The following is an 18154-nucleotide window of genomic DNA, read 5'->3' on the forward strand; positions in this document are numbered from 1 at the left end:
GGGATTTATAGAATATTTCTTTTCATACATTGATATTTATATACATACATAACTTATATTAAAGTATTTATTTAAATTCACTTTCAAACATGTTTATATATTTATCTTTTAAGTCTATTTACTTTAAAGACCCAATTTTAAATTATACTTTGTTTATTTCAAACACTTTCTTACAGTAATTTTTTTATACATTATTTATATAATTTTCACCTTATATATATTATTGATTGTTGATTAATAAATCTTGTTTCAAATTATTTTGTGTGATCATTGATTTCATATTATATAGATTATTATTCATATATATATGTATTCCTTTGTATATTTTTATATAGTTGTATTTATATAATTCATTTATATATGTGCATTATTTGTTTTAAAAAAATTCTATATAGGCATACATCATTATTTATATGTGCATAATTTATATTATATCTTTATTTATAAATTTTGATTTTAAATTATTTTGTATAGCACTAATTTTAAAATCCTTCTTATAGTATTTATTTTGAAATTTGTTTATATGTTAAACTTTATATTTTACATATTATTTATTTTTATTTTCATTTATTTTATGTTTTATTTCAAATATTTCGCGAGTATTATTTGTTTACATACATATAATTTACTTTTAAATTTCTTTTCTTTGCATAGTCAATTTTAAGTTTATCTTCTTTTACATTATTTGTTTTAACATTGCTCATTACCGTTTAAAAGCTCTTTGTTTCATTATAGATTTTTTTTATATATTTAATCTTTATTTAGAAATGTTAAATAGTGTATGTTGTAAGATTATCATCATTGGGTGGGCTTTGATTTACATGTTTGTATCGTCAATAATTTGTATAAATGTTATTCATGAATGATTTCCATATTTGTTACTTTGTTTTTCATTTCCATGTATTGTATTATGATTGTGATTGCCAATTTATTTGCTTAAAACTATTCATTTCATTTTCTTTACTTCAAACGAACCGAATACATGTATTTCAAATTTGTTTTATCATCGCTCCTATTAAAAAATTTCTCACAACAAGGTAATATTTTGTATTTGGAAATTTGAAAAATCGTGCCCTAACGTGCTGGGTTTCAATTTTTTGTTTGACCAAATAACTAAGTATCTTTTTGAAATTTCAACCATGCTTTCGTAACTTCAAAATAAGGCAATATTTCACGTTTGGAAATTCAAAAAATCGTGCCCTAACGTGCTGGGTTTCGATTTTTTTTTCTTTCGTTTGACCAAATAGCCAAATATCCTTTTGAATGCATGTTTTAAAAATCATAAGTTGATCCCGGGTTTGAAGGTTTAAAATGTCGTATCCTAATGTACTAGATATGGTATTTTGTTCATTCCAAACGAATGAATCTTAAATTCCAAATTATTCAAATATTTTTAAAGGAAATTGCATTCCAAAATCATTTCAAATTTCTCGACATTAGACATTAATTAGTCAATTAGGTACCAATTTTGGGCGTTACGAGGGTGCTAATCCTTCCTCGTACGTAACCGACTCCCGATCCCGTTCTTTTTCTTTTTTGAATTTCGTAGACCAATATCAATGTTTTAATAAAACAAACTATTTTATAAGGTGATCCGATCACACCTAAACAAAAAATTAATCAGTGGCGACTCCATATTTCATTTTTAAAGTCGATCCCCATTTTTTGAAATATGAAAATGGTTTCAACAGCTTGGCGACTCCATTGGGGACCAATAAGAGATTCAAGTCGTAAAATTGATTATTTTCTGTCTTTTTGTTGGAAATTAAAAATTCGATTTTAAAAATCAAGATTCTTTTGTTACATTTGTTAGTGATTTGCAGTTGTTTGAATCTCGTAGAATACTCTTGCATTGCATGGCATGACCATTGTGGTTACAACTTTTAAGTGGGAGTGAGAAACTATGCCTTCGTGAGGTTTACACCTCCGCATGGGCTAGTTGATTACTTCTGAGATGTCTTCGTGAGATTTTCATCTCCGCATGGCCATAGGGAAATGTATTCCCCTGAATTAAACTCGATCCATATGAGCCTATAATGGGTGAGGATTGAGGAATTTATTGGTTCAGGTACCCTTTCTTTAGAATTGAACCACATATAGTGAACCCTATGAGCCCATCTTAGGTAGAGCTATGCTAAACCTTAGCAGTTACGATAGGTGTTTTGATTATCTTTGTTTTGTGAACCCGTTCTTTTAAGTCTATTTACTTTTAAGTCTATTTACATATAGTGAACTCGTTCTTTTTTGAATTTCATAGACCAAAATCAATGTTTTAATAAAACAAACTATTTTATAAGGTGATCTGATCACAGCTAAACAAAAAAAAAATCTGTTGCGACTCCATATTTCGTTTTAAAGTCGATCCCCGGTTTTCAAAATTTGAAAATGGTTTTGACAGCATAAAAGGGTGTCTTGATGACAATTGTAGTTTGCTACAGTTATGAAAATGGTTCGGCTAGGCCTAGAGTGAGAAAATTGAATAAAACTAACTTTACGATCTTAGGGGCAAAAGTGGAATTTTGACAAAGTTTAAGGGAAAAAACATAATTTTTCCAAAATATGATTTTTGGATTACATTAAATTATGTGACTAATAATTAAACTAAATGTGATATTATAGACCAAGGAAAATGAGGATTGGACCTAGATCGGGTGAAAAATAAAAAATCGACTGTTAGGTTTCTTTTTTCTATTTTGGTGCCGAGGTAAGTTCGAGGGTGAACAATATTGCAATTCTATATTTGATTTAAAAATTCTATATTATTATTTCACGAATGGCCTGGTGTAATATATATTGAAAAGTGATGAAAGAATGGTAAATAAAATTTATGATAACAATGATATATGTCTAGTAGAACATGAAATGTTTGATGGTTCAATCATTAATGGCTTGCTATATAATAGCTGAATATATTGAGAATTTGATATAACATGATGTTTTATTAAGTTGGATAATTTGTGAAAGAGTGAAAAGAAACGTAAGTCCATTTGTAAGTAAATACAATGTGTGAGGTATGCTAATTGCTCAAATGATGATTATATGATAAATGTACGCTCTTCACAAGGATATGATTTGAATGCTCAATGTATGAAAATTTATGAAACATTGACATGATTGATAATAAGACGAAGAAAAATCTCGATTGAATGAAATAGGATATTCGATGGATTCTTGAAAAGGAATTGATGGTAAAAAGGATCTTGCCCGGACGGGTGATCCAATCCCTATATAGCCCTCCCGAAGAATATGTGTGAACAGATTTAGCCCAGACAAGTAATCCTAATTAGGTTCTGAATTTAGCCTGGACTGGTAATTCAGATCCGATCTCATTTGAGTATATGTCGTTGTAGGGGATTTAGCTTGGACTGGTAATCTTGACAATAGTCTGTGAGTTTATATTACAGGGGATTTAGCCTGGATTGGTAATCCCGCTGTAAGAAAGGAGGTTCGCGGGAGTGTGCTTTTTAGAAAGGGAAAATACGAATTGATGGACATGAACTTGTAAAGTGATCTAGCCTCCTAAAGAATATGTGTGCAATATGGATTTAGCCCAGATGGGTAATCTGATTTGGGTCTGAATTTAGCCTGGGCTGGTGATTTAGATCTGAACTCATAGAGTAATTGTCGTTATGGAGGATTTACCTAGACTGATAATCCCACCGTAAGATGCGAGGTTCACGGGAGTGCGTACTTGAAATGATAACTTGTATGATTTGACGGTACATGGGATATCCATCAAAATTTCTGAGAAAATTCAAAGAGATTAATATGAGAAATGAATAAAAAGGGTTTTTTCCATGACAAACTTATTTATGTTATAAGATACTATTATGATGAATATGATTGTCACGTTTGGACGAGTGGTGATGCTAAGAGATAGCACAGGTACGTACTCGAAACCCACGAACATGTGTTGGACATGGGAAATGAAATGGACTTGTGGTAAGAATGCAAATACATGAGTGATACATACGAGAATAATTTTTACGGCAATCTTATGATGATTATCATTTTGTTGCTCTAAAATTGTTTGGACAGCAGCAATAGTCCGACTTTGAAAATCCACCAAAAGTTTTGGAAGTCGAATTAAAGGCTGAATTAAATATGAAATGAAAGTTTATTGAGTCTAGTTTCACATGAAGAAACGATATAAGCAAAATAATTTAATTTATGATATATTTGAATTCTTGAGAGACATAGTCAGAATGAGTTCGAAATCCCCTGTTTTGACTTGGGAAAATCACTAGAAATTGTACAAAAATAATTATGGGTTAGAATTAATACGATAAGTCCTTAATGAGTTTATTTTCAAGAGAATCAGATGGGAACATTATCCGAATCCCGTACTAAGAGATAAATAAATATTCACTAAGAAAGGTGGAAGCTGTCAAACAGCGAAACAATGGAGATTTTAAAGAATAAGCTGTACTTATTGGCTAGACCAAAAATTCTAGAAACTTTATCATGGAAGATATGTGAGTCTATTTTCGTGGAAAATTAACGGATCTTAATTTGGAGTTTTGTAGCTCCAGATATAAATAATTTAGTAACTGTGACTCGAGAAAACAACTTAACAAGACTTTGAATAAATAAAGAGAAATTGAAAAATAACATGTTAATACATTGCTTATTATTTTCATACGAGCTTACTAAGCGTAAAGCTTACTCCCTCGTTTCCATTTCTTTTAGTGTTGTTAGGTCGGCTTGGGATTGGAGATCGTCGAAGGCAGCATCACACTATCGAGACATCATCTTTAGAGTATTGATATATATATATACTAGCGATTTCAAGTGAGTGACGTATATAGGGACTTAGTTTTATGATAGATGTCGTTATGATTAGCCAAATGTATTGGCTTATATTGATTCATTGTATATAGCCATGAGATGTGGCTTATAATGTGACAGCCCTAATTTGACCCTAGTCGAAAAGTGGTTTTGGAACCACAAAATCAAGTCATTAAATAATTAACCGTTATATTTTATGCTTATTATATGTGTAAATGCATGTGTGAAAGTTTCGTGCTTTGATTTTGTCAAAAGTATGTGAAATTTAGCAAATAGGATTTATGTGAGACACTTTGAAATGTGATGGGTTAATTTAAAATGGTCTACTAATGCATGTTATAAAAAAAAGTGGACTTGCATGTCAAATTATCCATTTTTTTTGATAGTGGCCGGCCATGTTGTTGATTAATATATTATATGTATTTTTCATTAACATTATTTTCAACTAAATGAATTAAAGAATGAATAAATGAATAAAGGGTAATAAAATAATGGGTTAATGGGAGTAGAAACCAAAATTTGGTTCATCTTTGTTCCTCCATTGCCGTAGTTAGAAGAGAGGAAGAAGAAAATTCTTGTTAAAATTTCGGCTAAGGAGATTGCTAGAATAAGGTATGTACAATGCCACTCTTGGAAATTTATGCATAATTTGGATGGTTAGTTTGAATGCTACCTATTTCATGGTTCGAATTTTTGTTATTTGGGAGGATTGAAATTCGGCCAAGGAGTTTGAAATTCTTAGTAGATGTTTTGATGTCATTAGTATGTTTGAAGTGTTTTGAAAGAAATTACTTGTGTATTTTAGGATAGTTTCTTAGTTCCTCCACAACCCATGTGCAAATTTTCATTTTGGTAGCTATGGGAGCAATCGGCCATGAGAGGATTTTTCATTTGGAAATGATACTTTGATGTTTTGTTTTGAATTAATAAAAGTACTCCACTCGGTTGAAATTATAAAAGTATGTTAAGTTTAAAAAATAAAATAAAATTTTGTGTATCTTATTTTGAAATGGCCGAATGGATTATATAAAGTGATTTGAGATTTTGTATGCCTTGTTTTGTGACATTCGGCTATGATAAAAAAAATGATTGTATCGGGGATTTTAGAGATGTGAATTGGTAGGTGATATGTATTTAAATTGTTTATTAAGGTGTTGGCGAAATGGTTAAAAATGTGCACATGAAAGTATAATAGGTCAAATGAATTTTATGTTTCTATATGTATGATTTAGTTGATGGTGTGATATTTTAGCATACTTGGATATTGATGTTTGTGTGTCTCGTGTTAATATGATAATCGACCATAAGCATGATTAAATGGTTCGGTCATTGTTTGGCATAGGTGAAACCTATATGAATTTGTTACATTCGGTCATAAAATGGAATTAAATATGAAGGCTAAGTTTGAGTAGTTAAGGCCGAATGGGTTATAGATTAAACATAAACGGATTTTATGCATATGAGTATGTATGTATTTGTGTGCACGGCATTGATGATAAATGGCAATTGGTAATGTGGTAAATGTTTAATAAGTTGACATTCGGAGTTAGCTATATGTCTTGGAGCCATAGTGTAATTTGAAATAATAAAAGTATATGATATTAAAGCATGCATTATATATATGCATGTGTATACGCGGTTGTGCATAAATATGAGTAAATGATTAAATTGTGATAGTCATATATAAGTATATATATATGCCTTATGTATGTACCTTGTGCTTATAGAGACATTCGGGAATATGGTTAAATTCATGTATAAGGAAGCACGATAAGCTATGTGAATCTTTGCTTGGTATGCGAATTAGATATAGATTGTATAAGCATGAAATCAAGTCATTGCATATTTTATAAAATATAATACATATTGAAGTTATATATGATTGTCAAATGTGACCATTAAGAAATAAAGTTGAGTAAGTTATTAAACAAATATATTTGTTTTAATGAAGTTCAAGAGCAAAGAGGATCAAAATCAGATAAGGGAAAAGAGAAAGTAATAGAGTAGCCGTTCTGCAACCGTTCAAGTATATCCGAGGTAAGTTTTGAATAGTCATATTTAGTACGTAATTGATAATATCTTGATATATGTATGATAACTGTACTGAGAAAGATGTTAAGTTTGAATGGTCAGAAAAGTGCTAGAAAAGTTTCGACCAACTGAAAACCTATTTGACTGAAGCTCCAGTGTTAGTGCAGCCTGAATCTGGTAAAGAGTTTGTTATTTACAGTGATGCGTCCTTAAATGGGCTTGGTTGTGTATTGATGTAAGAAGGTAGAGTTGTTGCTTATGCTTCGAGGCAATTGAAGACACATGAGAAAAACTATCCGACCCATGATCTCGAATTAGCTACCATTGTATTTGCTTTGAAAATATGGCGACACTACTTGTTTGGAGAGAGGTGTCATGTATATTCAGATCACAAAAGCCTCAAATATTTGATGACTCAAAGAGATTTGAATCTGAGACAAAGACGTTGGCTTGAATTGTTGAAAGATTATGAGCTTGTCATTGACTATCACCCGGGAAAGGCTAATGTGGTTGCCGATGCTTTAAGTCGCAAGTCACTGTTTGCTTTGCGAACGCTGAATGTACACTTGTCCGTTTCATCCGATAATGTGTTAGTAGCAAAATTAAAAGCCAAACCGTTATTGATTCATCAAATATGTGAAACTCAGAAAGTCGATGATGAATTGATTGCTAAACGAGCTGAATGTATTTCGAATGTGGATTCAGAATTTCAAATTGATGACAATGATTGTTTGAGGTTCAAAAGTCGATTGTGTGTTCCAAGAAATTCGAAACTTATTTTGATAATTTTGAGCGAGGATCATAATAGCCGAATGTCGGTTCATCCTAGTAGCACGAAAATGTACAATGATCTAAAACGTCAGTATTGGTGGCATGGTGTGAAACGTGATATATCTGACTTTGTATCGAAGTGTATAATTTGTCAACAAGTGAAATCAGAACATCAAGTGCCTTCAGGGTTACTTCAACCGATCATGATACCCGAGTGGAAGTGGGATCGAGTTACGATGAATTTTGTGTCTGGGTTACCTTTGTCACTGAGCAAGAAAGATGCGATATGGGTTGTTGTGGATGGATTGACTAAATCAGCTCATTTCATTCCCGTACGTACGGATTTCTCACTTGATAAGTTAGCCGAGTTGTATGTCTCTCAGATTGTCAGATTACACGGGGTTCATGTTTCTATTGTGTTGGATAGAGATCTGAGATTTACATCGCGATTTTGGAAGAAATTGCAAGAAGCATTGGGTACCAAGTTGCATTTTAGCACCGCTTTTCATCCCCAGACCGATGGTCAATCCGAGCAGATAATTCAGATACTCGAGGATATGTTGAGATGTTGCATCCTTGAGTTTAGTGGTTCATGGGAACGGTATTTTCCTTTGATTGAATTCACTTACAACAATAGTTTTCAATCAAGCATTAAGATGGAACCTTACGAGGCTTTGTACGGTCGTAAATGCCGTACACTATTGTTTTGGACCGAACTCAGTGAAAGTAAAATCTTCGGGGTTGATTTGATTAAAGATGCTGAACAGAAAGTAAAAGTGATCTGTGAAAGTCTGAAAGCAGCTTCAGATCGTCAGAAGTCGTATGCGGATTTAAAATGAAAAGACATTGAGTATCAGGTCGGAGACAAAGTATTTCTTAAAGTTTCACCTTGGAAAAAGGTGCTCAGATTTGGTCGTAAGGGAAAATTGAGTCCGAGGTTCATCGGGCCGTATGAAATATTCAAACGAATTGGGCCGGTAGCATACAGATTGATTTTGCCCCCTGAACTTGAAAAGTTTCACAATGTTTTTCATGTTTTGATGTTTCGACGTTATAGATCTGATCCATCACATGTTATTAGTCCATCAGAGGTTGAGATTCGATCTGATTTAAGTTACGAAGAAGAACTGGTTCGTATTTTGGCTCGTGAAATAAAGGAACTACGAAATAAGAAAATCTCATTAGTGAAAGTACTCTGGCTCAAACACAGGGTTGAAGAAGCGACTTGGGAACCAAAAGACTCAACGAAAGAACGTTATCCTAACTTATTCACCGGTAAGAATTTTCAGGGACAAAAATTTCTTTAGAGGGGAGAGTTGTGACAGCCCTAATTTGACCTTAGTCGAAAAGTGGTATCGGAACCACAAAACAGAGTCATTAAATAATTAACCGTTATATTTTATGCTTATTATATGTGTAAATGCATGTGTGAAAGTTTCGTGCTTTGATTTTGTCAAATGTATGTGAAATTTAGTAAATAGGATTTATGTGAGACACTTTGAAATGTGATAGGTTAATTTAAAATGGTCTACTAATGCATGATATAAAAAAATGGACTTGCATGTCAAATTATCCATTTTTTTATAGTGGCCGGCCATGTTGTTGATTAATATATTATATATATTTTCCATTAACATTATTTTCAACTAAATGAATTAAAGAATGAATAAATGAATAAAGGGTAATAAAATAATGGGTTAGTGGGAGAAGAAACCAAAATTTGGTTCATCTTTGTTCCTCCATTGCCGTAGCTAGAAGTGAGGAAGAAGAAAATTCTTGTTAAAATTTCGGCTAAGGAGATTGCTAGAATAAGGTATGTACAATGCCACTCTTGGAAATTTATGCATAATTTGGATGGTTAGTTTGAATTCTACCTATTTCATGGTTCGAATTTTTGTTATTTGGGAGGATTGAAATTCGGCCAAGGAGTTTGAAATTCTTAGTAGATGTTTTGATGTCATTAGTAGGTTTGAAGTGTTTTGAAAGAAATTACTTGTGTATTTTAGGATAGTTTCTTAGTTCCTCCACAACCCATGTGCAAATTTTCATTTTGGTAGCTATGGGATCAATCAGCCATGAGAGGATTTTTCATTTAGAAATGATACTTTGACGTTTTGTTTTGAATTAATAAAAGTACTCCATTCGGTTGAAATTATAAAAGTATGTTATGTTTAAAAAAATAAAATTTTGTGTATCTAATTTGAAATGGCCGAATGGATTATATAAAGTGATTTGAGATTTTGGATGCCTTGTTTTGTGACATTCGACTATGATAAAAGAAACGATTGTATCAGGGATTTTAGAGATGTGAATTGGTAGGTGATATGTATTTAAATTGTTTATTAAGGTGTTGGCTATATGGTTAAAAATGTGCACATGAAAGTATAATAGGTCAAATGAATTTTATGTTTCTATATGTATGATTTAGTTGATGGTGTGATATTTTAGCATACTTGGATATTGATGTTTGTGTGTCTCGTGTTAATATGATAATCGGCCATAAGCATGATTAAATGGTTCGGTCATTGTTTGGCATAGGTGAAACCTATATGAATTTGTTACATTCGGTCATAAAATGGAATTAAATATGAAGGCTAAGTTTGAGTAGTTAAGGCCGAATGGGTTATAGATTAAACATAAACGGATTTTATGCATATGAGGATTTATGTATTTGTGTGTGCGGCATTGATGATAAATGGCAATTGGTAATGTGGTAAATGTTTAATAAGTTGACATTCGGAGTCAGCTATATGTCTTGGAGCCATAGTGTAATTTGAAATAATAAAAGTATATGATATTAAAGCATGCATTATATATATGCATGTGTATACGCGGTTGTGCATAAATATGAGTAAATGATTAAATTGTGATAGTCATATATAAGTATATATATATGCCTTATGTATGCACCTTGTGCTTATAGAGACATTCAGGAATATGGTTAAATTCATGTATAAGGAAGCATGATAAGTTATGTGAATCTTTGCTTGGTATGCGAATTAGATATAGATTATATAAGCATGAAATCGAGTCATGGCATATTTTATAAAATATAATACATATTGAAGTTATATATGATTGTCAAATGTGACTATTAAGAAATAAAGTTGAGTAAGTTATTAAACAAATCTATTTGTTTTAATTAAGCTCAAGAGCAAAGAGGATCAAAATCAGATAAGGGAAAAGAGAAAGCAATTGAGTAGCCGTTCCACAACCGTTCAACTATATCCGAGGTAAGTTTTGAATAGTCATATTTAATACGTAATTGATAATATCTTGATATATGTATGATAACTATATTGAGATCTATTGAGGCTATTCGAATATAGTTGTGTGTCAAATAACTTATGTTTAAGGCTTAAAGCCGAATAGACATTAGAAGATAAGTTTGGAAAGTAAAACGAACATATATTCTCATGTATGTTATTGAACCAAAGGTTATATGAATGGTGCCTACGTTACGTTATTATTTGGATGGAGTAAATGAACTATGATTGTGAGATGTTATGTGAATTGAATTTTCTTGCCAATAAGTATGCATGACACTCTGTGATGAAGTATATCCGGACTTAAGGTCTGCAGGCTATGTGCTAGAATTATATCCAGACTTAAGGTCCGCAGGCTATGTGCTGGAATTATATCCGAACCTAAGGTCTGCAGGCTATGTGCTGGAATTATAACCGGACTTAAGGTCCGCAGGCTACGTACTAGAAATATGTCCAGGCTAAAGTCCCGCAGGCTTCGAGCTGGTATTATACCAGGTTTAAATTCCCGCAAGCTTATGCTGATAATTAGTTTCAAGTTCTAAGACCTGACAGGCTTAATGCCAGTAAATTAAGTAAGATTACGATATTGAATGCCCGCAGTAAACCATTGTTGAGTAAGTACTATACATTTAAGATGTTCAGGTACGTATTACTTACACAGCGGTGAATTGATTTCGAAGTGAATCATTAGCATCAAAGAAGTATATATATATATATAAATGTGATTGATGGTTATATTTGCGAATATGAGAATGATTTAATCGGTCATGGTATATTTGTATATGAATTATATGTTAAAATTACTTTATGACACATATACATTCAGTCAATGATTTTGTGAATTATTAGTATTAAAGAATGATACTTAAGTGTGAATGATTGTTATATCTACAAGTAAAACAATGACTTATTCGGTCAAATGTTGTTAATATATGAGATTATTTGATTTAAATGCACTATATGAACTTTAAGTAAAAGAAAAATATGTGCTGAGAATTTATGTTTATGTTTATGTTTATTCGGCCATGAAGCAAATTTGAATTGAGATTAGGTTTGTTTAAATAAATGTTTTAATGTTCGATAAGTCTTAATTGTTTGCGATGCTTAAAACTTACTAAGCTTTGAAAGCTTACTCTGTTCTTTATTTCTCTGTTTTATAGATTGTTGATCTTGGCCACCGACTCGGGGATCGTCAGCAGTTCATCACACTATCGATCTTTTTGGTACAATTATATTTTGGACTCGATATGGCATGTATAGGTTAGGCTGATGATAACGATGTTTGGAAATTGTAAATATTTTGGCCATATGAAAATGGCGTATAACTTAAATATCAGTATGTATTTCAGCTCAATCTTTGTTTATGTTTATAGTCAATGTGAATGAGATAATTAAATGTTTAGTTCGGTAATACCTCTTAGCCTTAATCAGACGATCGGATTCGGGCTAGGGGTGTTACATATAATGGTTATGGCTTATAAGCCTATTTATCCATGCTAAGTTCTAATGCCTATGATGTGAATATGCTTGTTGAAAATGCATGATTGATGTATAACATGTGTGTATGATGAATGCTTCATGACCAATCGAACTGGTCATTGCTACGAGAAAGTGCATGATAGGGAAATAAGATGATGTTGATTGAACTTGAATGCTTAAAGTCTAAAAAAATAAGTAACGAGTGGATGATTCAAGATTATTAGTAAAGGTGGTGCAATAGTAAGACTAATAGAGATGGATGTTGCATCTAGACTTGATATTGCACAAGTATGCGAAATACGTGAACGATGACATGTTAATGTTAAGAATATATCTTAATGAAGGAGGCTAAATCATTAAAATGATCCCATGATCTGTGTCCTTAATGTGTGTAATGAGTTGTGAAATTAAGGGTAACACAAAAGCTTGGAAAATAGTCTAAGTGTTGGCTACACAGGATGAGACACGGCCGTGTGTCTGAACCGTGTGAGGGACACAGCTCGGTGACACGGGCGTGTGGCCTAGACATGGGGTCCAATTTATTTGCTAACGTCATAAATAGAGAGTTACACGGCCTGAGGGCAAGGACATGTTGATGGCACACGGGCATGCCTCTGTGTCCACACGGGCGTGTGACCCTGTTTCATGAGAAAAATTTCTAAGTTTTCCCAGAACTTTTCAAAGTTCTCAGTTTAGTCCCGAACCTTTTCTAAAGTATGTTTTGGGTTTCGTAGATCCAAATGAGGGGCTATGTGCATGTGATAGAATGTTTTAAAATATGAATGAAATTTTATGGCACGGTTTGCATGATTGTTTGTGTTTAAGTCTGGTAATGCCTCGTACCCTGTCCTGGTGTAGGACACGGGTAAGGGGTGTTACATTAAGGTTCCCTAAATTTATATGGTTTTTGCACTGTAAAGCTATTTGAATTGTGGTATGGGTTTGTTTCTGTTTTGGGGTTTACCATGCATGCATAATTTACATACTTTAAATTGATTTATAAGTATATTCTGAAATTGGACTGAGCATGTTACTCGGCTTAATAAATAATTGGTTCTTTAATCGGTTTTTCGCTGCAACTTAATAGGGTTTTCCAAAAGCAATAACGAGCAATGTGTTTTTCTTAAAACCACAACAATGTTATTAACTTGACTTAATACAAGTTGAACTTATTAAATGAATGTTTTCCAAAAATAATAAAGGTAACCACGATTTTATTTTATTTTATTTTTAAAAAAGGCATATTTGAGTTTTCAACTAGCGATAGGGTAGATTCGTAGTTTAGGTGTCCAACATGACCTTCACGATTCGGCCATAACGTCTAGGTCAAGTTTAGTAGGTTACGTAATATTTATTTTGGGAAATACGAAAACATGTATTGGGTTGGATTAAACTATAAAGTGTTGAGTTAAAAGTCCATAAAGCACATACAATTGGGCCTAATATAGGAGAGGCTCGAATCCTACCATAATAAATATGATGGGAGGCACACCTTATTACCTGCCCCTTTCTCCTAGTTCAACTAGGCGACTGATTTTCTTATTAAATAAGTATTATTTTTATTTTACTAACTCGACTAAGGTTTTACTTCCTCTCCTTATATATGGCACCAATAAGGCTAAAAAATTACATAAGTTTTACACAAATTTGAGATATTATTATTTTGCCTAAAAATAGTCAAAATTTATTCCTAAGTGCAAATTATATTTTTGGGAATAATGATTCTACTAGCTCCTATAAGAGATATTTACTTTCCTATTGAAAGTAGGATAATTATTTCTAATTCCATATTGGATTTGAAATTGTTTGAGCCCACACTCAAAGCAATTCGTGATACAAGAATAGTAGAGAAGGCCATTTGGTTGAAAGCCGGGAACATCTAGGATTTGTCCCGCTCAAAGCACGAGTATTATTTCGGAAAAAAGTTTATTGTTATAAACATCACAAATCAACTCGGTTTTTAAAATTTTATTTTTCCATTGTGCAAAAAAATTGATTTTAAATCAATTTTTTTCCAGCACTAGCAACTCCACTACATTATCATTGAAGCATGAATCCATTTCTTGTAACAACAAATCTGTAACAAAAATGAATATATCAAATTAATTGTGATACTTAAGATATTTCCTTAATTGCGAGACTAACCTCAATCAACTTTATATCTAACACTCAAATAAGAGACTTTTATATGTTGTTCTTCACAAAATGATTTCACCTTTCTTAAATATTGCATTCCAAATACATTCTTTTTGTTTTTTGAAGAAGAGCTTTTGTGGATGAAACTAACTACATCACGTTAAGTATATCTTGAGATTTGCGCTATAAAGGTTGATATAAATCATCAATAATCCCAAGCCCCTCAACCATAAGATGTAATATGAAAATAAAAAATTGTTTTAAAAATATTAAAATTGGTTATAAACGCATTCCTGGTAAAATAATTGGGCCTTTTATCTTTGTTATGAAAGTGAAATATAGTTATTGGAGTATAAAACTTAATTACAAAGCCTCAGTTTACATCAATATTTATATAATTAATATTAACATTTTAAATTAAGAAGTAAAAAATAAAATTCCTCGTAAATGATACATAAACCCAAAGTTAAAGGAGATGAATTGTTAAGAAATGAGGGGTGAATCAAGAATATCATATAAAAGTTTGAGAATTTGAAAAATTCAAAGGAAGCCACCTCCCCTTGTGCCCCTATATCCATCCCTATTCCTTGTTTTATAGGTTCATTTGAGAACATATTTCGGTTTTAATTTAGGATGAAAATCCCCCGCTCCATGCCCCTTAATAAAATAACGCTAAGTTCGATTTTTTTAAGTTGTAAAGAATTTTTCTTTTATAAGAAACTGTAACTCATTTTTCATAATTAAAATTAAAAGAAAAGAAATTTTGCAATAAAATAAAATAAAATAAAATAAAATAATTTAATTTATCATAATATTTTTAATTTATACAACATACAAACAGAAGTAGTGGAAGATTGTATCGAATTTTGACAAATTGATTGTTAAATTAAATTTAAAATATTAAATCAAACAACTAAGTTTTTGATCAACTAAGTTTTTATATTTATTTTTGTATATATAAATTAAATAAGAAATATAATGATTATTGTCTAATAAAAAAGAGTTAGATTTAAATAAACTTGTTTGAATATTTAAAGGTTAATCCAAAATTTTCAAGAGTTTAGAAAAAAAATATTAAGACCAAAAAATGAGTTTGAGCAAAAGAAATTAAGCTTGTAATTAATATCAAATAAAAATTAAGCACATTATACTATCGTGTAAATATTAAAATATATATAAATTTTTACATTTAGAGTTTAAGGTTTAGATTTGTAGTATTGAAATATGTAATTAATAAATATTAAATAAAAATATTTTTATTTTAAAAAACAAAAAAAATGAGTAAATTCAAATAAATTTGAGTTAATCATTAACAAATATATACAGACTTAAGTAAAACCTAAAGATCATATAATGGGTCAAAGTAGGATTTAGGCAATTATGTATTGTACAAGACACCATACATAGGCCTAACTTGAATTTGGCCATCATCTCTAGATTTAAAACGAATCTCAACTTATGAATTTCTAATGTTTTTCTAAATTTATTTTTTGAATTCGATAGTTTTTTTACTCAAGCTTAAATAGAAGACAAAATCAATAATTGTTTGAATAGTTAACTATTAACCTAACTAAATCTTTGACAGTTTTTTTTTATTCTATAAATTAAAAACATATATGATGAATTGAATTATTTTATTTTATTTTTATAATAATATTTATATTAATCTAATCTTGACTCCATTAATATATAATTTAAACATGAATAAAAAAAATTATTAAAAAATGAATATAATTTTAATCGAGATTTTTTTAGTATTTTTCAAATATCTATTTAACGTAATTGCCCTTTAAAATAATGTTATATCTAAAATTCTAATCTAGGTTTCCACTTGAAAATGCAATTAGTAGTTAAAATATTTATCTTTTTACTTCCGCTTGGTTTTTGTATGGATAACTAGTTTAAGGAAAGCAGTTGGATTCCAAAGGAGTAGATCTTTTTCTCTGTTAATTGTGTTTCAGTTTAAAAAGCGATTATAAGAGAATTTATGCTAATTATATGGAGATTATAAGAAGATTTAATCACTCAAAGAAGGAGAGATTATAAGTTTGTTGAACTTTCACTTCTCGAATATTTATATCCAGGATTAAAAGCCACTGATCCAGCTTATGCATGTATTGCCACTACATTTTCATATTTGACTCTAATTTGCACTTTCAAACTTGCTTTATCTTTAAAATTTTAATAACAACTATTTTATCTCTTAATCACAAAAAAAAAAACAAAAAGGCTAAACGTTAAAGTGTTGAAAGAATAAGGAAGGTGAATCGAAATGGAAATTAAGAGTGTGCTAGTAATTTTTAATAATACGTAAAAGATTTAATTTTATGTTGCATTATATTATTATTTTTTGATATAATGTTTAAAATTAAACATTAACATTCTTAATAGAATGATACACTCACTCGAATAATGTCAACTATATCTTAAATTGTATCTTAACTCAATCGACAATCACACATCGAAAAAAGAAAAAAATACAACTAAAGACGAAATGAAAGTATGCCGCAAAACGAAAAACAAGATGAGAAAGCAGAAAGCAGCGGCATTAGTAGTTACCAACACTCAAATAATTTAATATAAACTTGGAGCCTAAAATAGACATCCCCTTCAACTGCATCAATCGTCAAAGTGGCTATACCTCTGGCCATAAAGAAATCCCCAGTGCCACCAATCACCGAGATGTCCCTTGTTTTGTTCAAAGTATCAGCCCCGGCAAAGATGATGGTACCCCTGTACTGAGTAGAGTTGAAAAAAAACGAAAACCCTAACCATGCTGTGAAATAATCTTTCCTATCATACAAATAAAAGCCTTGTGCACGTCCCACCGGGATCGAATGTAAATTATTGTCTAAGGTAATGGGATCGTCAAACACAACCACGTTACCAAAATGGTTTTGTCCAGCCAAGATTGTGCGGTTGCCCCAAGCAGGTGCGCCCACTATGGCTGAAGTTGCGTTTTTGGCGTTCTCCCCATTGTAAAGAATGTCGTGGAAGTAAAACACCATTTGTTTACAAGGCAACCGGGGCCCTGCTCGGGTTTTCTGCCTTTGAGTGGCGGAGGAACCTGAGAGGAAGAGGAGGAGAGAAAGCACAAGGGTTTCAATGACTCTTGTAGCACCCATTTCTCTTGTGATTTGGGGGATTAAGTGGCTATTCAAGGGCCAAAATATAGGGAGAGGGTGAGAGAGATTTATCATGTTTACTTAAGTAGATAAATCTTGTTTTAAACGTCATCTATTTATATATTAAATATACTGACACCAAAACAAAGTAGTAGGTTTTTCTTAATTTATATGTCAAACAAAAAGAATAAGTAATTGATGTTGCATGTCAATAACTTAAGGCTCAGTATTTTAGTCCTGTAAATGATATCTCTTCTTGAATTTTTAATGTACCTAAAAATACATATTTAAGTATCATGTGTAATTATAAGCAAAAATTTGTCACTTGAATCAATTTGATTCTTAGATTATTTTACTTTTAATTACTGTTAGTTTGCAAAAGAGAAATACAAATTTATCGTGTAAACCAAAAATCCCTAATAACATCTCAATTATATATCTAACACATGCAAAGTATCACGTTAGAATATAAACAGTAGATGGGGAGTTTAGTCCTTGGCCATTTTTTTCTCTTAACAATCTAATTGGGATATAATTAGGTTTTCTTTTGGTTTAGAA

General features: G+C 31.2%; 1 protein-coding gene across 1 annotated transcript; it reads right to left on the bottom strand.

The window, feature by feature from the left end:
• Window positions 1-16881: 16881 nt before the first annotated feature.
• LOC107953243 (dirigent protein) lies at window positions 16882-17615 on the bottom strand. Its single transcript, XM_016888483.2, has one exon. It carries the CDS (start codon window positions 17594-17596, stop codon window positions 17027-17029), a length of 570 nt encoding a protein of 189 aa, XP_016743972.1. The 5' UTR covers window positions 17597-17615; the 3' UTR covers window positions 16882-17026.
• Window positions 17616-18154: the final 539 nt, after the last annotated feature.

The sequence above is a fragment of the Gossypium hirsutum genome, chromosome A08, assembly GCF_007990345.1.
Source record: "Gossypium hirsutum isolate 1008001.06 chromosome A08, Gossypium_hirsutum_v2.1, whole genome shotgun sequence".
Classification (NCBI taxonomy): domain Eukaryota; kingdom Viridiplantae; phylum Streptophyta; class Magnoliopsida; order Malvales; family Malvaceae; genus Gossypium; species Gossypium hirsutum.